This window comes from Curcuma longa, chromosome 1 (genome assembly GCF_044706935.1).
Source record: "Curcuma longa cultivar G26 ecotype Majalengka, Jawa Barat chromosome 1, ITB_CL_G26_1.1, whole genome shotgun sequence".
NCBI classification, from domain to species: Eukaryota; Viridiplantae; Streptophyta; class Magnoliopsida; order Zingiberales; family Zingiberaceae; genus Curcuma; species Curcuma longa.
The window spans coordinates 10904663-10931217 of record NC_133861.1 but is presented as its reverse complement, the minus strand read 5'-3'; the positions used below and the strand labels follow the sequence as shown (position 1 = coordinate 10931217).

General features: G+C 36.4%; 4 protein-coding genes and 1 pseudogene across 6 annotated transcripts; 3 read left to right on the top strand and 2 right to left on the bottom strand.

Moving 5' to 3' along the window:
- Positions 1-128: 128 nt before the first annotated feature.
- Positions 129-1166, top strand: LOC141830933 (uncharacterized). Of its 3 annotated transcripts, none has more exons than XM_074718394.1 (2): positions 129-263; positions 400-1166. In XM_074718394.1, exon 2 carries the CDS (start codon positions 429-431, stop codon positions 891-893), a length of 465 nt encoding a protein of 154 aa, XP_074574495.1. In that variant the 5' UTR covers positions 129-263; positions 400-428; the 3' UTR covers positions 894-1166. The 3 variants fall into 3 exon arrangements, with proteins under 3 accessions (XP_074574495.1, XP_074574503.1, XP_074574487.1); XM_074718402.1 differs by having other exon boundaries at positions 375-1166; XM_074718386.1 differs by having other exon boundaries at positions 249-324.
- A 505-nt stretch (positions 1167-1671) lies between these two features.
- LOC141830896 (ATP-dependent 6-phosphofructokinase 5, chloroplastic-like) lies at positions 1672-7070 on the bottom strand. The gene is made up of 13 exons (XM_074718345.1): positions 6745-7070; positions 6491-6572; positions 5636-5709; positions 4926-5037; positions 3928-4023; positions 3743-3844; positions 3574-3648; positions 3231-3371; positions 3026-3142; positions 2853-2957; positions 2607-2687; positions 2183-2311; positions 1672-2061 (listed from the first exon to the last, which is right to left on the bottom strand). The coding sequence occupies exons 1-13, from the start codon at positions 7047-7049 to the stop codon at positions 1894-1896; spliced, it is 1587 nt and encodes a 528-aa protein (XP_074574446.1). The 5' UTR covers positions 7050-7070; the 3' UTR covers positions 1672-1893.
- A 2415-nt stretch (positions 7071-9485) lies between these two features.
- Positions 9486-10662, top strand: LOC141830914 (homeobox-leucine zipper protein HOX21-like). The gene is made up of 3 exons (XM_074718366.1): positions 9486-9675; positions 9766-10169; positions 10262-10662. Exons 1-3 carry the CDS (start codon positions 9576-9578, stop codon positions 10589-10591), a joined length of 834 nt encoding a protein of 277 aa, XP_074574467.1. The 5' UTR covers positions 9486-9575; the 3' UTR covers positions 10592-10662.
- Positions 10663-14841: 4179 nt separating this feature from the next.
- Positions 14842-17468, top strand: LOC141830906 (putative serine/threonine-protein kinase PBL3; annotated as a pseudogene).
- Positions 17469-18288: 820 nt separating this feature from the next.
- On the bottom strand, positions 18289-19744 carry LOC141830925 (very-long-chain aldehyde decarbonylase GL1-9-like). Its single transcript, XM_074718377.1, has 2 exons — positions 19488-19744; positions 18289-18929 (listed from the first exon to the last, which is right to left on the bottom strand). The coding sequence occupies exons 1-2, from the start codon at positions 19716-19718 to the stop codon at positions 18384-18386; spliced, it is 777 nt and encodes a 258-aa protein (XP_074574478.1). The 5' UTR covers positions 19719-19744; the 3' UTR covers positions 18289-18383.
- Positions 19745-26555: the final 6811 nt, after the last annotated feature.

Here is a 26555-nt window from a genome sequence, read left to right as displayed (position 1 = left end):
TCGTCTAATACCGACGCGACGCAATGCAATTGGTAGTGATCAATTATTGATGCGGGGCCCTATGCCCAGCCAATAAAACCATTTGGGTCATCCCTACCGTAAACCCCACCCGTCGTAGTAGCAACAGAAGAAACAACGAAAAGAAAAACGCTTAATTACCGAAATCGAGTGAAACGGAAGCTTCAAGAACAAGAGTCGAAGTCCCCGCCGACGATCGCAGCGAGTGGAGACGGCGGAGAAATGGAGTCCTCCGGGCATAGAAGGTAGCACTTCATCTCCTCCTCCTCCTCCATCGCCGCTGCTCCACCAAGTCGATGCTTGCCTGTATTTTTTTTTCTTTTTTAGAGAAAATTTAAGTTCCAGATTTTTTTTAGGGCTATTTTTGATTTCTGGATCCAGGTGAAAAGCCTGCTTCTGTTTTCTTCGTCATGTCGACTACGTTGATTAGTAGCGGGGGAGAAGCCTCCGTGGTGGCGGCGGCGGCGGCGGCCGTAGTGGAGTTGGAGTTCGTGGCGTGCGACTGCTGCGGCCTCACGGAGGAGTGCACTCCGGCGTACATCGAGGTCGTGCGGGAGCGGCACGGGGGGAAGTGGATATGCGGCCTCTGCGCGGAGGCCGTGCGGGATGAGTTCCTACGCTCTGGACTCCTGATCTCGACGGAAGAAGCCATGGGCCGGCACGCCGCCTTCTGCCGGAGCTTCAGGTCCGCCGAGGCGGCGGCGGTCGACCCGGCAGAACAGTTGATCGCGGCCATCAAGCAGCTCCTCCGGCGGAGCCTCGAGGCGCCGCGGGCGGTGCGGTCGACGCCGAGCAGCCCGCGGACCGGTGTCGGCCTTGGGCCCCGGTCCAACTGGGTCCGGACCGGGAGCGGCTTCCCCGAGCTGCTTGGCTAAGAAGGAAGGCCGAAAAGAGGAATAATAACAATACGAAGAAGGTAATTCTCCTAGTTGCAGTCAAGAACATACTAAAATCCATCATCAATGTTCGGAAGAACAACTTTCTGCTAGGCCAGAAATCTAGGTAATTTTCCTATTCAATTATTCTCAATTGTAAATGCTACTTGCCAGTCGCGGTAAATGGAAGAATTCCATTTACCATAATTTTAAAGGAAAAAGATATTTAAGAAGAAAAAAAGGGTTAATGCAATGTGGCCAGTCTTTGAATTATGCTTCTGATTCTTATTCTATAGCTGCATTCAGCAATTTCGTGGATGCATATCTTCATTGGTCCTGCTGAATATTCTCCCGTCACAGGGACTTCAATCAAAGTAGTCTAATTCATGCTCATCTGTCAATCAATCAACTTCAGAAACTGCACCTCGGGCTCCTCATGATTGAAGCATTAATGGTCACGAAATATTTATATGAACGACTATAGCGACCGATTTTTGATTACACATGAACCACTAATTTGACACACGAGGTAAATGTTATAAATTTTAGAATATATGTTATGTTGTATATATGTTAGCATATAGGCTTAGCGACGTTTTTATATTATAAATATGTTAGTACCAAAATATCGATAACAATTTTAGAATAAAAATTAGATTTTAGTCTGTTCATTTTTTAAATAAAAAGTGAGGTCATAGATTAGAATAATATTACCAAGACGAACTTCTCGAATGGCTGGAGCAAAGAACACACTTAATAAAATAAATAACTCCACACGTCAATTGCACAGTTGAACAAGTTGATTGGATGAATGAACTTGGAACAAACTTAATTATACTTCCCACTCATCCGTCGTACTAAAAAATTATTCGTGGGAAAAATCAAATGAAATAAAATAAAATAACTACAAGGCTCTTGCTTGCGCCAGTTGAAACAAAGAATTTGTATCCTATATTTGATTTTTATTTTAAAAAGATAAAAATTGAATTAACATTAATGTTCAATCGAAGTCGGGTTGGCCAGTGGATGTGAGGCATCGGTGCCACATCCTGCTGTTGGAGTCCACATGCCTGGTCGATGCGATCACCTCCGTGATCGGGAAATACACGAAATGCGTGTTGCATATGCCTGTCGTGATGCCGCTGAACCCGGCGAACGCACCGTGTACCTGATACACATCGGTATATAACCAAATTAATTAAATGCATGCACGTCAGTACTCTTCCAACATTTGGAACAAGTGAGGTGAATGAAGCCTGAGCTAGGTGCAGAGTGATTATGAAGCTTACGGCATTTTGGCCCAGGACAGTGCAGAGGATTGCATCAGATGCATTGGCACGGCAAGCACGGATCATGTAGGTTGGATCGATGTACTTCACATCTGATGGAATGTCTGCTTCCTTGAAGTATCTCTTTATCTATCAAAATAAAAACACACGTTAACCAGCTACTTACAAGTCCTTGTTGAATTGATCATGCAAAACCGAGGGAAGGATATCAAACGCTTGAATGATACCTCACCCAAATTATATAATATAAGCTTTTACTGTTATTGTTGTTATTATTAATCAGTTAGCAGCAGTTTTTTCACTTCTTTCTTCATAGAAAGAAGAATTTCACATCCATTCTCACAAAAGCTGTATGAAATATGACTCACTTGACCTATGTAAGGATTGACTGGCCTTTCTAAAATAAGGTACTTTTAAAACAAACCTGATGCTGAATGTGAACTCCAATATCACTGAGAACAACATTTCCTGATGCATCTTTTGCATTTGATTTTGTTAGGTATTCCTGAAAGAAATAATGGGATTTTTATCAAAAATGATTCAGGGAAACTGAAGTTCAGCAATATAACAAGTAATTCGGTGAAGAACACACTGGCACACAAGTGCAGCTTATTAAATGCCGTAGAATTTGAACATATAGTTGAAAAAGGATTTATAACAATGAGCTTACTTGTCCTGCTCCTTCAGCAACACAAATGACTGCATTTCCTTTTGTTTTTATGAGATACTCTAGATGTTTTAAGACTCCATTAGGCCCCTCCAGCTTGAATGGCACCTTCAATTGGAGGTGATTCAGTAAACTGACGATGACAATATATCCCAATAAAAATGGATATTACTAACCTCCGGGATGAGACATATGTCAATTTGACCACTGGACAATGATGCATGCATTGCTATAAAACCACTTCTTCTTCCCATCAATTTGACCACTCCAATTCCATGGTAAGCACTACGAGCCTACACAAGAGCAAGCATTAAAATGACAAGTAAAAAAAAACAGAATTTACCTTTTTCGATGAGAAGCATCATGCTGCAAATTTTTTACCTCAATATAGGCAGAATTGATGGCCCTCTGAGCTTCTTCTACAGCAGTATCGAAGCCAAATGTTTTGTCCATAAGTAATATGTCATTGTCAATTGTCTTTGGCACCCCGACAACTGATACTTTCAGTTTTCTCTTGCAGCACTTGTTTAAGAGAATAAAATAACAACAGACGAAAACCATGATAATCATTACTCTGTGTGATACAAATTCTTGTGCATAATCACATAATTGTGAAACAGATGGGAACTAATTTTCCAGGAAAGAACAGTTGTATAAGGAAAATGTTCTACACAATTAAGATCATAAGAGAAATTCTAATATCTTAAGTTAATTCATGCGATACCTCATTATGTATAGCGAGTGCCCCTGCATGTGTCCCGTCTCCACCCAATACAAAAAGCATATCTATTGCCTTGGCCTTTGTATTGCAAGGAAATCACTAATTAGTACTAGACTGTTCAAATGCGACTGTACAATCAATTAACTATAACTTAACCAATAACTCAATGTACCTGAATGCTATCAACTATATCACAAGTAGTTGGTGATCCACGAGACACTCCTAGGAAACTTCCACCGGCAAGGTTAATATTCTGCACCACTTGACAAGAAAGCTGCCAAAAATATTTCTCTTAGACCACAAAAGTAGAAATACCCACTTAATGATCAATAATGCTTCAAAAGTTAATGTTCAAACCGGCACTTCTAATAAGCGGGGATCAGTAAATCCATGATAACCATATGGAATTCCAACAATATTTTTTACCCCATATATCTCAAGCGTGAGCACTATCTGAAACAAACAAGACAAAGATATCTTCTTAATGTTATGATTCTGAAAAAAAGAGGAAAAATATACTACTGTTATCAACAAGTAATTAAGATGGTGAACAAGTACAGACACATAAGTTGTTTCCATGATTTGCACTATGAACAATTGACCACAGCTTAACATAATATGCATGTCTGAGTGATGTTCCAAATACTATCGACTATACATTCCAACAAATTGTTATTAACCAAGTAGTAGAATTATATTGTTTCTTTCAGACTGAAAATGCTGCTCAGTACAGTAAATATGGCACTGCATTTAAAACCATAGTTGTAAGTTGCAACTTCTAAGATTTGTTTACTTGCACAGGAAACTAACTTCTCTCACTATGAAAATTATTATGGAGAATTACATCAGATCACAATCTCTCTTAATTGCATCCTCCCCTTACAATGTGCCAATACTACATGAAACGGTGACCGTAATGTTTTAAGAGAGCAAGCAACACTATTAAAGACAGGCTTATAAGACCATTTCTTTTAGTTTCAACTCTTTTAGCCACCTGGTATTTTGCACAGTTACATTGGTACCATCACAAGCCGTAATTTTTAGGTTGCCTCATTTCATATTTGATTATTAGAGGGCAAAATCAAGCAGCCCCAAAATATCCAGTAACAGAAAATGTTAAGTTCCCTGGTAGAAAATTCATCATTCTACTACTACAAATAAAATTACTATGTTTTCAGGACAAGAACTGAATTACAAGGGGCTTCCTTTTACAGTATTTTATATGCCTTTTGCAAATAGACCATATAAATAGGAGACTGGGATTCAACAATGACATAATTGCATAAAGCAATTGTAGATGTGAAATGAATTTACAATGAATAAAAATTAGACAAATCAAGATTAAAATAGCCAACCTGCCTAATTACATCATTAAGTCCAGGACAAAGCCCACCACAAGTAACAATTGCAGCTTTGACCTCCCTTGGTTCAAAGTATATTTGCTTACGTGGTCCAGCACGGTGTACCCTTGTAAAATAAAAATCAAAGTTAATGTAAGAGAAAGTGATAAGTATACACAAACATAAATAACTGTCAGTTTTGGTTTTTAGCAAAAAGTAATTCATGTTGGGAAAACGGAAAGAGTTATAGAAGGAAAGCGAGAGAATGACATCAGAGTTCTCAAAATTATGTTTTGGATGCTTAAGTACTAGTCTTTACATTTGGCCCTCTCAACTCATGTTTCAGCATGATCGGCAGAATAATTATAAATACAATTGGAAACTGTAAAAAAAAGAATCAAATAGAATAGTTTCTCAAACATAATTGCTTTTCCTACATACACTCAAAGTATGAAAGAGAAATTCTGTAATTAGTTAAAATAATTCCACATAAAATGATAGACTACAAGTTGCTCATTTAGATCGAAGTTGAAATTCTATCATCTCAAATGTAAGCATAAAAATGAAGTATCTTTCAGAGAATTAACTAAAATCTAAAACAATACATCCAACAGGATAAAACCAACTTCTATACACCCTGTGAAAATACATAAGAAAAAAAAAGATAAGAAAGGAGTCTACACTTCTAGTAAATCACTAATTTGTATACAGGTATTAGCTTGTACCATTGTTCCACCCAGCTGCAATCAGGGTCAATGTATTCGGCTCCAGCAGAAGTTGGGGAAGCAAATTTTATAACCTGAAAAGAAAGAAAGAAGAATAAAACCAGTATGCACAGTTATTACAAATAGTTTACAATACAAAGCCATCCAGTCAGGACCCATATCAAACCAAACGAAAAGGGTGGTTTTTCTGCTAGGGGATGATAAATTAGTAGTTGCAGAATAATATAAGATATATTGTCTCTGTTGTTCTCAACACTGTTTGAGAGAACTCTATTACTCACAATATCCTGCAGGTATATCTAATCCAATGCCAAAGTTAATTTATTTCATTTTACACCTTGAATATGAATATTCTGAAACAAAAATACGAACTTCAGAATATTCTCTGAGAGAAGTCCCTCTCTCTTACAATAGATTATTATGCTCATAGAGATCCTGGAAAAATTGATATAGTAAGATAACCATGAAGTTAAGAACCATGAACAATATCAGAAACCAGAACTCATGAATAGATTCAGCCTCATAGCTCTTCAAACAACCATATTTGACCAAAGCAAATCCATTAGGTTTAAAGTGAAATAATGAAGATTATCACTTTGATGACAAATATATTCGTTTATTGACAGGATCCTGAAAACTTGCTTACAGAATTATGCTTGAAACGTGTATGTAATGGCTATTCTGTGCCCTTTCCTTTGAGATGGATCTAACCAGAATTTTAAAATCACATTGTTGCATTTGAAATTTTACTTAATAAACCTAAGTATTTTTCAAACTGGACTTACTAAAGCTAAAATTCATGTGCAATAGAAAAATTGTATGAAACTATTAAAGAATAAAGATCAGTTGATGAACCTTGAGAAGTGCTCTATCATCATCATCTACATAGCCATTCCAATCCTGATGTTTTGCACCATTATCTTCATCTATAGGACGTCTGTCATGAGACAAATTCTTGAATAAACCAGGTAATTTAGGCACGAAAATACAAGTTTCAATTATTCATGTGAAAAGAAACTCTATTCGAAATTTTTCTTCAAAGAAGATCAATCATATAATCATAATTACAAAAAATAGTTTTTTAAAAAATAATCTAAAACATAGATGACCTGCTTTTGAGTGAGAATGTTGTTAGCCTTGGCTTAATGTCAAGAATATTCTTCAAATGTGGTAAGTTGAACCGTTTATCAAAATCCTCCTGGAAGTGTTTCTTCCATTCTGGATCATTAATATCGACCTCTGGTTCAACCACTCGTCTAGCATTTGTTATCTGAGATCCAGCTCTAATTTTTCTCTCTAACCTTCTCAAATTTAAACTGCTGAAATTTGGCAATCGATGATTAGCATGCAACAGTGCTCCATGTTGCTGAATGTTTACAAAATCCACCCGGGTAACTGATGCGGCCAAAGCCATTCCTTGGACTTGGAAGAGTTAGTGATTCCTGAAGTAGACTCAGAACTCAAGCACCTGAAGGATAATTAAGATCAAACTTTATCAATTTGCAATTATTATAGAGAACCTTTTTGTAGAAACTCAACATGGTTCAGAAGTCAAGATTACAACTTGACCAAAAAAATTGAACACCCAGCTACTAAAAACCATGTAGCACCATCGTGGAGTCCAATCTCAGCATAAATAAGCATATGATTTATTTCACAGTGTTAACAATATGGTCACTTTCGAAACCAACCAGAATTTATCAGAATAACTTCGTATACAAAATGATAGCTTCCAGACACTAACTGAATCACCATGGCTCAGTATTTGGACGCTCCGTAATTATAAATTTACGACAGTACTGAACCAAGAAAGAATGTATCCATCCATAAGTCATAGAAAAAAGCAATCATTCAATCCTTAAAGAACTTGCAATTTCCACACATCCAATCATATAGTTTCCAAACGGCAGGATTCAGTAATGAGTAAATGGTTGCAGGAAAGTGCCAGAAGGTGAACAGAAAGAGAAACTAGAAACACGAGAAGTATACTTTTCTCCTTTTTGATCCAATGCAACGCAAGTCTAATATAGGCTTAGAGCTCAAAATTCGACTCTTAAACCAAACTTTTCCAGGGGTTCCAGAGATCAGGCACGAAGTTACGACAGTAAGAACATAGCCAACAATTAACCTAACACGCAATGTGCACAAGAATATTTAACAGAACCAAACCCATCAAAACAAAAAAGATTAGAACACTAGTACCTGATCAGCTCCTAGCGAAACCCCGAGATCGCAAACAAAAGCAACACTCTCCCACTAATCCTCGACGAAAAACCCACAATAGGCGATCGTTCTATTTCAAGTTGCCACAAATCGCCGGCATTTAGACCCATTAAAAAACTCCAACAACAAATTAGCTCGAAAAGGGAGAAAGATAGAATTGCCTGAGGAAGGGAAGCCACGAAGAGGGTCCTCGCAGGGGATGAGAAGTGCGCTCCAAGACTCCTCTGGTTACTCCTCCTCCAAGTTTCCAGCGGCGTTCTTAAGAAGAGGGGAAGGTGGGGAAATCGTTATAAACGAATTAGTCAGGGGAGAAGGAATAACGCAGTCAACGGCCGCGGAAGAGATGGTGCCCACACGTGACGTTACCGCCCTTTACCGGATTCTTCAGAAGCGAAAGCGCCGCAACCGCAAGCAAGTTGTGATGATCGACGTTGATAAAAAAAGAAAAATACTGCCGGCCTTTTCTTCCTCCTATAAACTCGGAAATTGATAAAAAAAGAAAAATCCTGCCGCCTTTTCTTCCTCCTATAAACTCGGAAATTGATTAAAAAAAGAAAAATACTGCCGGCCTTTTCTTCCTCCTATAAACTCGGAAATTGATTTTAAAAAAAAAGAAAAATACTGCCGGCCTTTTCTTCCTCCTATAAACTCGGAAGTCGCGTCGATATATCATTCATTACAGCTAATAAGCTGTACTTTTATTATTATTATTTAGGTTAAACTATGTTAAGTCAAAATTTTAAAATAATTTATTAAGTTATTAATTTTTATAATTTATCAAAAAGATTAGTTTAGTTTTAATATTTTAAAATAAATTACCACCTTTTTAAAAAAAGTTTAAAAAGTCTAAAATTGTTGTTAAAATAATTAAAGTTTTTAGTATTTGTATAGAGAAAATTTTAAGTTAATATGGTTTTTATTTCTTGTTTAGTTAGGAATAACTCAAATTTGTATTTTATCAAACCGTATCTAATATTTTTAAGTGCTGAAAAGAGCTCAAACGAAATCAAATTTTAAAAAATAACAAAATTAGAATATATAAAACAATAATAATATGTGGGAACTATTAATCAAACATTATTTTTGAATAAGATGAAACTTATTTGGAATCCTTTCCCCTTTTATTTAAAAAAAAAGTTTAAAGTGAAATCGTAGAACAAACAAGCCAAAGCACATGAAACCAAATTAAACAAACATTTTGGAAGAATATAAGATTGAATTGATAATACATACAACTAATCAATGGACAGCATGAGCAATAAGTGTGCCTGAATTTTAAAGCGCACCGTTGTGAATTTGTTCTGAAAGGTCACATCAAATATTTATTTTAAGCGAATAATTATTTAGTGACGCATAGGAAAATTGTAAATGATCTGAAATTCCCAAATTAATTTAATTTAATTCACTTCTGTTTACCTTGCCTTTCCATTTGAGGCCCAACCCTTTTATCAATACATTTTGTACACATTAACAATTCAAATGATCCAATTACCTAATTAATCATATTAATATAATTTAATAATATATAATATGATATACAATAATGATATACTTGAATATATATATATATATTTCCACAGCCATGTGCCCATCTTCTCTCTCTCTCTCTCTCCTCCGTGCCTCTGGCTCATGCCATCCATCGTCTTTCTCCTCCGCCAGTGATAACATTTTAGAAGGTGATCTCATCTCCATCCTCAGATCGCTCCCCAAGAAGTCCATGTCCTGCATCAATGGTATGGGCACACCCTCCTTTTACTCCCCAAATTATCTGCTACAAGTCCAACCACCCCATGAAGAACCCCAGCAAGAACTCACCGGTGAGTCAGCCAATTAATCGCCATAACTTAATTCTCCCACCTAAACTTCTCCTCCAAATTTTAAAGCACGAGAAGTTAATTTTGGTGCAGCAGCGGTGGCTCCGATACTGCGGAAGAAAGCCATGTACTTATCGGGAATCAGTAACGGCGGCGGCGGCGGCGTCCAGGACGAGACCGCGAAGCCGGAGGATGAGCTCTCTGATGACGGCGTGCAAGCAGGGGAAAAGAAGAGGAGACTCAGCACGGAACAGGTGAGGGCGCTGGAGCGGAGCTTTGAGCTTCAGGGGAACAAACTGGAGTCGGAGAGGAAACTGCAGCTGGCCGCCGCTCTTGGGATGCGCCCGAGGCAGGTGGCCATCTGGTTCCAGAACCGGAGGGCCAGGTGGAAGACCAAGCAGCTGGAGAAGGACTATGAGTTGCTCAAGATCCAATTCGATGCCTTCAAGTCACAGAATGAGACCCTCAAACAACACAAGAAGAAGCTGCGATCTGAGGTATATATATTAATTAATTGTACACTACTGCAATATTCCTTGTGAAGTATATTATTGTCACTAGAAATGACTAATTAAGGATATCAGTGCAGATTTTGGCTCTCAGAGGAAGGGAAAAGGCACAAGGACTCATCAATCTCAATAAAGTAACTGAAGGTTCTTGCGGCAATAAGAGCGAGAGCAGCTCTGACATCAACTTGCAGGACATTTCAAGGACGACGTCAGTCAGCGAGAGCCAGCTTCATCCGCACCAAAGCTTGAATCTGTTTCAGTCCGTCAGGGCATCTGAGATGGAACGATATTGCAACAAGAATGATGAAAATGCCGTGGAGGATGGAAACCTAATTAGTAGCTTATTGTGCAGCGTGGAGGATCACTGCCAACCCTTTTGGCCATGGTCAGACCTTCACAACTTCCATTGATGCATGATCAAGAGCTAGGACTGGGAGAAATATGCATCCTGCACGCCACCAAGTGAGTTATAATTAATAAGAATAAATGTTGCAAGATTATATATATAATCCTGCTGGCTCCGTCGTCAATCGATCACGATATAAAAATGTCGAGCATTTTTCCTTCTGGCTTAAGCCATAGTGATCCATATATTATGAGCAAGAAAATTCTCTAAATAATTTGGAAACATCAAAATATGAAGAAAATGAAGACGAAGATCACCACTACTGTGAAAGAAAGAAAAAAGACATGAAATATTGCAAGAAAATTTCCCTCTCGTACAAAATTGACTGACAACTAATCTCTCATCTCGAAACAATATGTATGCCTTTTAGGTGACCTATAGAGAAACTTAAGCAAAAAAGGCAGAAAAGACTTCAAAGCATATAAAAAAAGTAGCTAACCTACTTTGTATTGAATTTGGCTCCGACAAGGAAAATGTATTTAAATGTTCACTTTCCACTTTTTCCGAAACTTTAAAGAACTAGCTTTAATTTCTCCAAGAAATTAAACGACGTACTGTGCCAACAAAAGTTACACTCCAAAGTAAAAAAAAACAGAACAGTTTACTTGAGGAACAAAACAATAAGGTGTGAAAGACTTACATATAATTGAGCCCCTCATTTTGGCCTCACCTATTGCTGCAGTAGAGAAGGCATGTGACTCACTGTCAACGCAATCATGCAAAATTCAACTTGTTTTTAATTTTTTACTGTGTGTATATATATATATATATCTTTACATGTTTTAGGGAAGTAAAGTCAATGGCAATAAGAAACCAATGGCTTGTGCTTACAGCTCACAAGGCATGCAGCATCATCATACTATTGCAGGGAATCACAGTTGGTGGGTCAAATCATCCAAAAGGCCACACATTTTGGTGCTCCCTCAACACTCTCATGCATGGCTTTTGTGCTAAGTTACCTGGAGGCAATGCAAACTAATCTCCAACTTTTCAGGTTGATAAGTTGGGAAAGCTTTCCCATGCATAATATATATTCCCTGATAAGCCAATAATCTTACTGACATGTCTCTGACTTTTCATACAGATACGTAATCTTTGCCTTTTAATTAGGGAAATGATTATGATATAAATCACAATGATTACAGGTAGTAAAGGTAACAGCAGATCAATTAGTCAGCCAGTGATCAGCTTAACAATTCCTAAAGAGCTAATGAGAGTCATAAACTAAGAGAAATAATGGATTTGTAGGCACAAACTAGATGATTATTTTCTTGTATTATTGAGGAGCATGTGTTGCCAACTACTGCCTCGGTTTCTTCTGAATTTTTTTAATTAAAAATGATTTTAAAAAAATAATAAATCTGGTTTATGTATTGGTTAGGGAAAGTAGGAGCTAGTAAAGCAGCTTTATGTGTTGTGACTTTAACAGCTCATCACTTAAATGTTTGTACTACTTAATTAATTAAACAACTCCCGCTTTAAATTAATCAGATCTTGCAGAATCTAAAATCACAAATCCATCATATTATTTTTTTTACAAAATAAATTCAGTTAAGAGTTAATTACAAAAAAAAAAACAAGTTTTGTAAAAAAAACATTTTGATACAAATTCAAGTTTGGCCATGTAACAAAAACTTTGGTGATATTTGATTTTTTTACCCAAAAATGTAATCCCAATTAGGATTAGCAATTGGTTCAAAATCAAACTCATCAAATCGATTAAATCAAATTTGAACAAATTAATTTTTTTTAACTAGCCAAACTGATCAATCTTTTCAAAAAAATCAAACAAACCAATCCAATAAAATATCAATAAATTAAATTTTCGATCTAATTAATCAAACTTGTTTATTTGATCAAAAATAATCCCTTTAAATGTCAATCATAATACCTTTAATAGAAAAAATACAGAATTTTTTTACAAATAATTGAAGCACCCCTAGTGTAGTGTTGACAAATTGATAAAAATTAATGTAGGGATATAGCTTCTAATGATCATAACTTTTGATTTGAGTCATGTAACTTATAATATATCAAATCAAAACTTATTTAGAAATGTATATTTGTTATATAGTATAACCCATAATAATCTAATCTTAGGTCCAAAAAAATATTATTTAAAATTTTTTCAAAGGTTCCAAAGAATTTCAATCCTTTTATTAAGATTATTTTTATTTATTTCATCATTAGGATTTTTAAATTATTTAAATATTTATTTAGTTGATGTTAATACTTTTCTGTTCAATCAAGAGAAGAATTCTACTTGATAATTTTTATAGCCTCCCTAAAAATTTTCTGTTCATACTAGCTATAGAATAGTCATTATAAAAAATAATACATAAAAATAATACATTTAAATAACAAAAAATACCTTTAATAGAAAATATAAAAAATGCAAAAATATTTATGAATAATTGAAGTGCTCCACTAATGTGGTGCTGGTTTGAAAACTAACGTCACATTTAAATCAACAACATAGTGGTGCATACAGCTCTAATTTGATCTAGTTCGATTGATAATATCAATTTATTCAGTTTAATCAGATTTTAAATTTTAAAATCAAAACCTAATCAAATTATCCAAAATAATCAATTTTTTAAAATGAAATTTTGAAATAACTTTATCAGATTTTAAAATTTAATTGATTAAATCAATTAATTTAATTTAATTACACTTTTACTCACCTCTAATTTTAATTTGATCCACCACCTAAACCTGTAAAGTCTGTTTGGGTTGGATTGGATGCAAACGCAACTTGCTTTCAATCTGAATGAATGGAATAAAATGGTGAAACATGACGACATATTATTCGCCGACATAAGGGAAACATAGAATAAGCTAGGCCTTACAGCGGTCGAGTTGTTAAATTAAAATAATATATTTGTCTTCAATTATTGTTCTAGTTAGTTTATAAGCATACTTATTTAATTTTAATAGATGGCTTTATCTCAATTTAATCCGGGCCTATGCCATTATTTTTGTACATAATTTTCATAGCAACTTTATTTAAATTTAATAGATATAAACATTTGTTTAATTTGAAGGTCTAATGCTTCTTAATTATTTAATTAGTTAGTTTATAATTTTCATAAATATCTCTATTTAATATAGAAGGGATTGTTATACATATACATGTATTAATTTTGCGTATACAAACACTTTATTTGATTTAATTAAATGTCTAAAATTTAGCAAATAGCAACGATAAAGTAATAGATATATTACCTCCAACTAGGTGATCATTAAAGGAATATGATAAAATTGCTAGAAATTAGAGGACTAAATTAATATAAATGGAGAAGAAAGATTTATCAAGACTTCAATAACCTCATTCTAGAAGAATTAATAACTTTGTAAAACTCAATAAAAAAAGTTCTCTATATCGACCGGGACATGATTTGGATGGGCACCAAATTTCATGTATGAATTCCTTGTCATTAGGATTGGGGTACCTTTTTATTCAAAGAAAATGATATTTCATATGAAGATCAGGCTTTTTGCACTTGACAAGTGGCATTCAATTGGAATTTGGAACCAATTTATGAGCAAAACAATTTAAAAGTCAATTCAATCATAATTTTTATAACAAATACATGGAAATGTATGCGTATAATCTTCCAGAAATTAAGGATAAAGTCCATGTAGTTTGATATTGAAATTAATTCTTATTAATGTGTTAAAGGAATTGGTGAACATGAAGGTGACGTGGCTTCATCAAATTGATTTTTTTTCCGAAAAATAATAAAAAATCGACGTGTGGATTTGCAACACGCATAGATTTGTATAAATTGTGGGAGCATTTTAATAATTTCTTTCTCAATTTGATTACTGTCCCCATTTAATTCCCTAATCTAGTGCAAAAAAGACTTCGAATATGAATTCTCTGGTCATGGAATTTATTCTCAATTTTTTTATTCGTTGAATAGCAAAATCATCTGTGCGTTCTTTGCTACTTCAATTTTTAAATTCTTTTTGAACGAAAGAAAGAAAGAAAATAAATTATTTTCAATTTATTGGAAAAGGGCTTACGAGTTTTGGTGGCTGGACTGTAACAACTAACAAGCCGCCGTTAAATTTCACCTTGCCCCTAAACTTTGTCCTAATTTAAAAAAGGACATCAAGTGAAATCTCAAAACTCCGAGGGGTAAGGGAAATATTCTCACACTGTCATGGGTACCCCTTGCTTGATTCACCTACCGTGCAGCTTCCCCTGCTTCCACTGCTTTCTTTACGTTGACTAGAGTGGAGAGGCAACATCGAGGCGAAAGTTCCAATCTTTCGACCCCAAAGTCGTCACAGTCTCAGCCTCTCACCCAGCTGCATCTTTCTTTAGCGAGGGTTCGTGATTTGTTCCTTCATAGTTTTCGTGGAGATGGGCAATTGCTTCAACTCCACCTCGAGGGCCGAAAACTCCCAAACAGCGCAGCACTCTTTCAGTGAGTATCAGTTTTTATTTTTATTTTTTGTTTTGCCAGGATTTGTTGCTTAAAATTGTCATCTTCCGGCTCTTCCTTGCTGCGTTATCGTCGTGTTGATGAAGATGAGAAAACTAGGGCAAATGTTACACTGTGGGATGTAAATAATCACAGTAACTCTTTCTTTGCGTTTTTGGTAAAAGGTTTGGTTTGTCGTTTGTAAATTGGAACTGAAAATTGTGCACGTTGCTAGTTTTGCATTTCGTTCATCTTAGATTTCTTTGGACTGTAGTTGCACATGAGTTAATTATACCAAAAGACATAGTCTGATTTGTATTAGTTTTTGATGGATTTTGCTTAGCATGGGCAGTTTCCCTAAACAGTAGTGTATTTTTTAACTTGGCAGATCGTTCAACTATTGCCACCAGTGAAGCAAGTTTCTCCTCTGTACCTTCCACTCTGACATGTTCTACATCGTCAACTCTTCCGGTTCCTTATAGTGAAAAAACTAGTGCAGTTCTTCCTAGTCCAAGAACTGAAATGGAAATCTTGGCTTCATCAAATTTGAATGTCTTTACATTTAATGATTTAAGAAATGCTACCAGAAATTTCCGTCCCGATAGCCTTATTGGTGAAGGTGGGTTTGGTTTAGTATACAAAGGTTGGATCGATGAACAAAGTTTTGCACCTACAAAGCCAGGATCAGGCATGATTGTTGCAGTTAAAAGACTTAAACCTGAGGGATTCCAAGGCCATAAGGAGTGGCTGGTAAGATCTTTCTTCTTTTGCTAACTCTAAAACTTACTAGTTATTTATTAACCTTTTTGAACTAATTGATTGCAGGCTGAGGTTAACTATCTCGGTCAACTTCACCATCCAAATATAGTTTGCTTGATTGGCTACTGTTCTGAGCGTGATAATCGACTTCTTGTCTATGAGTTCATGCCAAAAGGCAGTCTAGAAAATCACCTTTTCAGAAGTAAGTTGCAAATTCGTAGTTCACTGAACATTATCATTCTAGAGTGAAACCCTGTTCTACATGTTACTTATATTTCAATCTATGTGCAGTGACAAATTGTTTGTTTGTTGTTTGTTTGTGCCGAAAAATTATGTAAAATGATTGATTTTCTGGAAACAGAAACGAGTTCCATCCATGGATAACTTGTTGAGAGCCGTGGCTCATAATATAACTTTCATGTACTGACAGCATTTTCATGCTTGCTTTTTCTAGGTCCTGAGCCGCTACCTTGGACAACTAGGATCAAAGTCGCAATTGGAGCTGCCAAGGGACTTTCATTTTTGAACGACAAGTTCCAAATTATATACCGAGATGTTAAAGCTTCAAACATTCTTCTTGACTCGGTACTTTGATGAGATCTGTACATAGAAAGGTGGTTTACCAGCTCTTACAACCTAGTTTTCTTTTATTAATCACAGGATTTTAATGCAAAGCTCTCAGATTTTGGCTTGGCAAAAGATGGTCCAAGAGGAGATAGAACTCATGTCACAACACAAATCATGGGAACTCATGGATATGCAGCTCCAGAATATATTGCAACAGGTATCTAATTGCTAACTTTCTTTACTGTGTCAATAAAAAACTTTGATAAAGGTTTTGCAAACCGAAGACATAATCACATCAGGTTACTTTGATAAAGCTTTGTTGATGACCATTTACATTATGTTCTTACAGCTTCTATTATATATCTTATTGAAATAAGTTTCAGGTTTAACCTGAGAAAAAACTATCAGCTTTGTGAGTTGGCCGTATGAACTTAGTTTGTCCATTATTCACAGGGAAGCTCACTGCAAAAGCTGATGTTTACAGCTTCGGTGTTGTACTGTTGGAGCTACTAACTGGACGTAGAGTTATCGAAAAAACACGGACTGGCTCAGAGCATAACCTAGTAGAATGGGCAAAACCTTGTTTGGGTGACAAGCGAAAATTATATAGAATCATAGACTCCAAGTTGGAGGGTAAGTATTCAAAGAAAGGAGCCCATGATCTTGGTGTCCTTGTGCTGCAATGCATTGGCAACGATGCTAAACTTCGGCCTCATATGTTTGAGGTCTTGGCTTCTCTAGAGAAACTTCAAGATACAAAAGTTGGTGCCTTTCGTCCCAAAGATGTTCAGCCAAATCTTCCGAACGCCATCACTATGTCACCTATGAGAACTAGATGTTCACCACAACACCCTGCATCTCCTCGTCAGTCACCTCTTCCATCCCAACTGCAGTCACCACATGAAGTACTGCACTAAGTAGAGGATCATTTGAATTTGTGGCAAAGTATGCATAGTGATGAGATAAATAGAGAATTAGAAATAGAAGCGGCTCACCTCTAAACTTTTATACTAAGTATCAACAAAGTTTCTTGCTTTGTTGGCATGCATAGAATGAATGATAGACCATTCACTTGTAAGATACTCGACATTTAATTGCAAGTTCAGTTTCTTGGGTTTTTTAGATCGCAGGGTTCTTTCGTTTAGCCAGTCTTCTTTGTTTGTGGTAATGTATTTTGTTAATAAGTTGAACTCAGACTTATTCTGAGTGTTTAATCTGATTAAACTAATCTTAAACGAGTTCAGAACAAGTACCCAAAACCCACGATCCTTGCTTCACATGAGAATACAAGGACAGGGTAATGCGGGATGATGATTTGACTAATATAATAAATAGCAAAGAATAACTAGAGATGTTTATCTTGAAAAATATTAGGCTCTACGAAAAGAAAGAAGTATCCAAAGGGTACTATGAGTCCCCTTCCTCCTCTTTCCAGCTCAATTTGAAGGAGAATTCTGCTGTCATGCTTATTGAGATAAATAATGAAATAATAGATGGGTCAAAAATATGATCTTTATACTGGTTTGCTTAAGTTCGATTTGCAGTTTGTTGTTATGTAGAATAAGTTGACAATTTTGTACAGATTCTTGTGTTAAATGTACAGAGTATGATTGAAAGGAGTGGTCAGTTTCCACCGTATCATTAAATTTGCCTTCGTTGATTAACAGAAGGTAGAGAAAAGTAGGAAAAATTTTCAGAAGAGACCATTCATAAGTTCACAAATTGAGTTACAGAATCTCTCCATTTTTTACGAGGGCAGAGATAGCTAAGGGGGAGGAGCGGAGGTAGACGGCAAGGAGACGACGTATGTAGAAGAGTTTTCCTAAAGTGATAGCAATGTAATCCTCCATGAAAAATTAAGAAGAAAGATAATAAGAGATAGATAATAGATAAGGAAATTATACAATATTTTTTTCAATATTTTATTCATCAACCTCCTCCAACCTTTTTACTGCTTTTGCAAAAGAGAACTTGTTTTTCAAATAACTGAACAAAAACTGCACCTGCACAGAAATCAAAGTCGATCACACATGGAGCTTAATAATCTTTTGAAGGTCTTGCCTCCAATCCACCTTCTCGCCGAGGGACCAAGTCGTAAGGCATGTAAGTCCCCAACAGTCTATCCCAAATGGAGAAGAATGGCTGAGAGTAATTGTACTTCAACCCTTTAAGCTGATGATGGATGTCATGGTAGGCTGTGTTGTTGTGGAAGAAGAGGTGGAAGACGTTCCCGGGCAGCCAAAGGCCACAATGGTCATCGATGGTTTTCACTGTCGCGAAGCAGAAAAAGAACACAGCAGTTCGCGCGGTCATCCCCGAGACCAGGAATGAGATGCCGCCGCCAAAAGTGTCAAGAAGGAGACCCTCCAACGGATGGTTGTAGAGGGCTCCGATTGCATAAGTGACGACAAGGCGGTGATGCCAGGAGTGGATATGGCGGTAAAGGAACTTGTTCTCGTGCATGTAACGATGCATGAAGTATTGCCATGAGTCCATTACCAGCATCGCCACCAAAAACTGCAGCGCTTGAATCGGCAGCGGTGGCTGAGCTGCGTTCGATGATACGTCCATCTTTGCTGTAACCTGAGATAATCGATGCCATATATATCGACAATGTAGCATCAGTATTTTAATATAATAATTATTATCTATAACAATTTTGATTAAAATAAAATAATTAAAATTTTATATTATTTTCCCTCACAACCCCAAACAGGGAAGCAGAACCATATTTTTTCTTTTTTCCAAATATGAATCAATGAACAATCCAGTTTGACACCACGCACATGAAATTATATCCACCTACCAATCTTTAATGATAACACCTACCAGTTATATCCTTCAGCTCATCCATGGTTTTAAAAGGTACGTTACGTTGTTTTGTGTTCAGGCCCTGCGTACTCGTTTTGTCCTTCAACCCTTATAACACACTAAAAGCTAAAGCAATTATGAAACAATAAATGCAAACTTCATGGTACTATTGTAATGAGCAGGTCTATTGTACACTTGCTCATTTTATCAGATTTGCACCGAGCAATGGAACAAATCGCATAATCAAGTCATTGTGGACCAAATCATCGATAGACGAAAGAATAGAAGAAGAAAAACACTAAAAAAAAGGCTTTTAATTTGAAATCTCACCCAAAAGAGCGATTGCGCAAGAGTTGCCTGGAGGAGCTGCTGAGACAGCACACCCTTCACCACAGTCGGCAGCGTCACCGAATTCTTCGTATTCTGTTCCTTCCGGGCGTGGAGTCGAAACCGGTCCAACGGCGGAAGCAGCTGGTAGATTCCGGCGTAGAGCCAGTAAACAACGATCGGAGCGATCGTGCCCATCAACTCGTCGCTGACGTATCCTTCCCAAAACACCATCTTTTCTAGAACACGGCGACACTACGGGGAAGAAAAACAACAACGTAGAGTTCTACACTCAGAATGGACCGGCGACGATGAGAAACGACACGAAGTGCGGCATTTATAAGCGCAAATTAAGGTCAAACCTTCTCAGGTCAAACCTTCTCAGGTCCGCGGAATGGACAACCGATCGATAGAGCCCGAATGGGCACCGGTTGCTTCGCTTATACGTGAGGGAGGGGACCGGACTAAGAGGATGAAAACGGCGGATTTGGAACCAAGTACGGAGATGGCAACCAGGGTCCTGACACTGTGGGCGCCGACGGAGCCCAAGCGATGAGCTTGCGATTTACAGTGCGGATGCGTGAATTTATTACGCGTCCCCAACTGCACGCCTGTGCAGTTCACCATCCTGATTCAGTGGTACAGTTGCTTGGGGAACCACGAGCAACTGTTTCAGACGACGAGGGTGTGGCATTCAAGCACGCAGTCACGGGCGAGAAGCGGCAGACCACCTAATTATATATATTATTTTCTCGCTTTAACCGTTTTTTTTTTCTTTTCAAAACAAACTTGTGATCCGTAGACCTTTGTTTTTGAGGAGTTGCACTGTGGCATCTATATATATATAAAAACAGAATTGTTTGTTTAAAAATTTCCCGCCTAAACATCATTTCAATAAATAGACATATTTATCTATATGGAAACAAACTTATACAGCTATAATTGATTGATAATACAACTTTTCATCCATATTAATACCACAGATTTTTAAATACATTTTAATTCATATTAAGCATAAATTTTAATGCTCAAATTATTATTATTAAATAATAAAATACAGATTCCTAATATATTGAATAACTTTAATGGTAAAAATACAACTTTTCATCCATATTAATACTACAGATTTTTAAATGCATTTTAATTCATATTAAGCATAAACTTTAATGCTTGAATTATTATTATTAAATAATAAAATATAGATTCCTAATATATTGAATAACTTTAATGGTAAAAATATAACTTTTCATCCATATTAATACCACAGATTTTTAAATGCATTTTAATCCATATTAAGCATAAACTTTAATGCAATAAATTATTATTATCTATATCTATATCTATATATATATAAACATAGTTGTTTGCCTAAAAATTTTTCGTCTAAACATTATTTCAATAAATAGACATATTTATCTATATGGAAACAAACTTACACAGCTATAATTGATTGATAATACAACTTTACATCCATATTAATACCATAGATTTTTAAATATATTTTAATTCATATTAAGCATAAACTTTAATGCTCAAATTATTATTATTAAATAATAAAATACAGATTCCTAATATATTGAATAACTTTAATGGTAAAAATATAACTTTTCATCCATATTAATACCACAGATTTTTAAATACATTTTAATTCATATTAATCATAAACTTTAATGTTTGAATTATTATTATTAAATAATAAAATACATATTCCTAATATATTGAATAACTTTAATGGTAAAAATATAACTTTTCATCCATATTAATACCACATATTTTTAAATGCATTTTAATCCATATTAAGCATAAACTTTAATGCAATAAATTATTATTATTAAATGGTAAAACACAGATTCCTAATATATTGAATAACTTTAATAGTAAAAAATACCACATGTTACAAATGAGGGTGAGGTTGCATACACTCTATAAATTAGGATTGCAATATAGTCATTCACTCACTTTAGGCTGAAATAAAAAAATGGCTCCTCTGTTTAATCTCATCCGAGATGTTAACCCTTCGAAAATGTAATGAGCGTTGAAACTCTGATTAGTTCGTTGTTACGATCTACCTGCATATGGAAACAACGAAGATTTTAGCTTGGAGTGTGTCTTTCATGATAAAGAGGTTGTATATTTTTTTTACATATATATCTGATTACTGTTAGAAAATATAAATTAAATATTTACTCTTTCTATATATTTGTAGGGTGAACGCATCTATGGAACAATAAAACGCCCGATCATAGAGAGAGTGAAACACATTCTCAAAGAATGTCATGTATTTGTCATAAAAAATATCATTGTTGTAGAGAATCGAATGAAATATAAGACAACAACAAATAAATACAAGATTAATTTTATTGCAAAAACTCATGTATGTGAAATTTTTGATGATACATTTCCATCAATGATATATGAATTCAAGTCTTTTAATAAATTGAAGAAGACAGATTCTGTTGATGAGAACATACTTTTTGGTAGGTTAATTTATTTTTTTGTTTCATGATTAATTGATCGAACATTTTATCTTATAGCTTAAATTTTTTAAGTCTCTCAGAAGGATTATGCAATGGCACTAGATTGATCGTGATGAGGCTCAGAAACCACGTTATAGAAGGACAAATTCTTATTGGAAGTAATGCTGGTCATAAAGTGCTTATTCCAAGAATGTCATTGACTTCTTCTGATCCAAGACTTCCTTTTAAATTTCAACGAAGACAATAACCTTTGATTGTATCATACGCAATGATAATCAACAAAAGGCAAGGTCAATTATTGTCTCATATAAGACTTATTTTAAAGAACCCCGTTATAGTCATGGTCAGTTGTATGTCGCTGTATCCAGAGTTACGAATCTTATGGGTCTAAAAATTTTGATATGTGATAGTGACAGCAAATAAAAAAATTCAACAACAAACGTTGTATTTAAGGAAGTTTTTCAAAATTTATAAATTTTTTTTTCTAATTGTACAATTTAACTTATTTGTATTTCAATTATTTATTCAAACACTCATATTTACTAATTTTAATTGTTAATTATATAAAATAACATCCCGTGCATTGCACGGGTGAAATACTAGTTAAAAATAATAATAAAGAAATTTCAACTTTTTTATTTTACTCCTTATATTCCAAAACGTTATATTTTAGCCTCTATAATTTGTTTAAAAAAAACATGGTAGATTTGTACAATTTGTAGTTTAACTGATATTATTGATCTCAAGGACTTGTTAGCTTTCGACCTTATTGCATTTGGACTATAGGCAGATGACACATTTCGATCAACAATACTTAATTTAGCCCGACGCCACATTTGCAAAATGCAAGATGGAAAAGAACAATTTCGATGCCAGAAGAGAAGCTGGCTTTAAAGTGAGAGAATATTTTGATTTTATCTTGTAAACTATGGAAAGTAAAGCAAAATATTTTAAAATATTGGAGATAAGATTTTTAAAAAAATTGTATAAGGTGTAAAATAATTAAACTTTCCTTTTATGGTAAATGGATTAGGTTCAAAGGGTTGTCTATTATCCTTTTAGAGTATAAATGTGGTGCTTAATTAATCTTGTCATTTTTATCTTTAATAAAAAAAAAACTCAATTTGTGACAAGAAGATGCTTAGCGTAAACTATGAGAAGTTAGTAATATTTCCTCAAGCGCAAAGTTTGTTTAACTAAATATAGGCTTAATGAAAAGAGGAATTTTAGCTTTTTTTTTTTTGGCTTTGTTTTGATGGCTAATTAACTAGTTACGTATTTCTTTTCGATATTTTTCCATCAAAATGGCATTTCATTGGTGAATTAAATTAAAACACTATGAAATGACATTTTGTCCTGAAGAACCCATTAATGCATGCAACATTAATTATCAATGGTTATTGTCATTGTCTGTCTTCCCAATATTTATAATGCCACAAATTATTTGGTACACCTTTTTCAAGTGCCTGCCTATCTGTACTTGGTTTCCACGTAAATTGAGATTTGATTTAGACCAGTGACAATTCATTTATTGAACAATTTATAACACTAGAGAAAGAAAAAAAGAATGTAAATTAGCTAACGTGCAATTTGTAACACTGGGGAACAAATATTAAGGCTTTAAGCCTTTAATTTTCGAATCAAGTTCAAATAATAATAATATTAATAATTAATTTTCCAACGGATTCTTGATCTCTCCCGCTCTATATGTTCGATCAAATCACCGATCAATATCCTTCCGCTCGTTTGGTTCGGCAATGCGGCGTTCCATGGCGACGCCCCTGGTCTTGGCGGCTTTCCTCTGCGCCATTTTTCCCTCCGCGGCCACCGTCGCTCTTTCACCATCCGGTTGGCCGGATATCGCCACCGGCCTCGTTGACTGCTTGGCGTTCGTCCTCGACGGCAGTCCGGTGCCGTGGCCCACCGCGGCGTGCTGCGACAACGTCTGTAGCAGCCCGGAGCTCATCTGCGAAGCGGTGAAGGAGGCATCGCGCTTAGGTTTCGTCGTGAGCATTAAAAGAACCCTCGGCCTCCCCGCCGCTTGCGCGCTCGACGCACCCCAAATCCACTGCCATCGTAAGTTCTTGTTGTAGTTTGATCTTCGTCCATTGACGCGATTAGATTGAGCTGATCTTGGCGATTCGTTTGATCAGTTTCAGTTCCACTGCCGACGACTCCTCCGGCGGCAGCACCTTCTTGTAAGTCAATTAATTCTCCCCTTGTTCTTCAGGCGTTCTCTCTCTGTTCTTTGTGCTGATATATGAGGAACTAATTGACGCGATGCCTATATCTATACAAATCATTTGTTAGAATTGTATGAAACAATGTCTTTATCGATCTATACTCTTGTTTTAATTAATCTTTCTAGTCATCTTATTAAAATGTTTTTTCTGGGACGAACACAAAGAAAAAGAAAACATATCGGTAAAGAAAATACAAGAAAAAGACAAAGAAAACTTGCCAAAAAAGAATGTAATATACCAGATACATCTTGTTTGCTATTTGATGCCGATGCATAAATGACGTGGCTCTTTCTCTAAGGTAAAAGTCAAGGGTCAAGGGGGAGTCAAGAATGAGGCTGATTTGGCAAGGCTAGTCAAATGGGCCGGTCAACATTTATCTTTTGTGGATTCAACAAACCACCCATGTTCCTAGACAGTCTTTATAAAGTTGTCATAGAAGATGCTCTTTTTCCTGCACATAATGCCAAAAGGAAGAAAGAGAGGAGGATCGTCCTCTTCTTCCGGGGCATCATCTCCTTCTTCTCGGAGGAGGACTTCTTCTTCTTCCTCTTCCTCCAAGAAGGGACACTTCTTCTTCTCGACGGGCTATGCATTTCAGGTTCTCACCTCTTCTTCGGAAAGGAAGCTCTTCTTCTTCTCCCTCTTGGAGGGCTGGTTCGACCTTCTAAACTCTTCTTCTTCTTTTACATTTTCATTTATCCTTCTACGGAATACTGACTTGAGCGTCGGAGTGGCCCGCCGGGACTTCCCGGCACCCCTTTCATCCCCTGTTTAAGTGCATTTCAGGTCCTCATCACCCTGTCCCTCTAACTCCGTTAGGAAGCGGTACCCGTCGGATCGTTCGTTGACTGGTGGCTTGACCATCGTCGGTTTTTAGCCGGAACACTATTTATTACTCTTGTATATGGCATTTAATTAATTAATTCATGTTGCAGCTTCTCCAGGGCCCTTTTGGGTTCCACTATCATCACCATTAACACCCAAATCACCAGCCACCTCCTCACCGTCTCCGTCTCCGTCTAGCCCAAAGTCGTCGCCAAGTCCACCACCTTTGCTGCCGCAGTTACCATGTGAGTTCATACTCTGTTCTTGGTTAGTAACTAAACTACGCCTTTGATTCGTCACGATAGCTCGTGTTAATTTTCCGAGACCAAATTATGTTTAAGCAGCATGTCCGTCGTCATCTCCGTCACCGTCGTCGAAGTCACCACTCACGCAGCGTCCATCTCCACGTGCGTCACCTTCCCCAATGTCATTTCCGTCTCCGCCACCACCTTTGCCACCGCAGTTAATTCATTTCTTTAATGTGTGTAATTACTCATCTTAGTCTTAATTTTTCTCAATTAAATTAATTAAAGCAGCATCTCCGCCGGGCTCTCCAACTCCGTTCTCGTCTCCATCTCCATCATCACCGGCAAAGTCTCCTCTAATGCCGCAGTTACCTTGTAAGCATATGATAGCTACTCAATTTCTTCAATTAATTGCTTATTTTACTCTTAGTTTCTCCTCGATTGAATTAAAGCAGCATCTACGCTGGCTCCATCAACTCCGTTCTCGTCTCCATCTCCATCGTCGCCAGCAAAGTCTCCTCTAGTGCCGCAGTTACCTTGTAAGTATATAATAACTACTCCATTTCTTCAACTAATTGCTTATTTTACTCTTAATTTCTCCTCGATTGAATTAAAGCAGCATCTACGCCGGCTCCATCAACGTCGCCGTCGTCATCCCCATCTCCATCGCCATCAACAAAGTTACCACTCACGCCACAAATATCTCCAGGATTATCTCCACGACCGGTCCCTTCGCTGTCACCTCCGATTCCGTCTTCATCCCCGGATCAGCAACTAACTCCGGCGCGATCCCCACCTTCACCGGAAACCAATGCAGGAGCTTCTCCGATAATGCTTCCGCAGTTACCTTCTTCGCCGGCGCCGTTGGCCTCCGGGAACGAACCTGCTGAAGCGCCTGAAAGCGCCGGCCTATTATCGTTTCCTGCGATACCATGGCTCATTGTTCTCTCTGTGGCTGCGATCGGCCTGGCACTTATTGTGCTTTCGTTGGGTGCTTCTCTCTTAATTAAGAGAAATATATTTGGATGTAAGGTCGCGTAGGTTAATCGGCGGTTACACTTCTAACTATATAGGTACACATGATTGAACTTCTTATACAATTCGATTTATTTTTTTTAATCTTTGATAAGATAACTATTTTACATTTGTTTTTAATATGGAACTCAATCCATCCATATTTATAGGTTCCTTGCAGTTGACTTTTTGATGTATTTCTTGATTATTTTGTCATTTTATTTGGATTAATTGCGATTACCGAGTTGGTTACGTATATATTTGTTT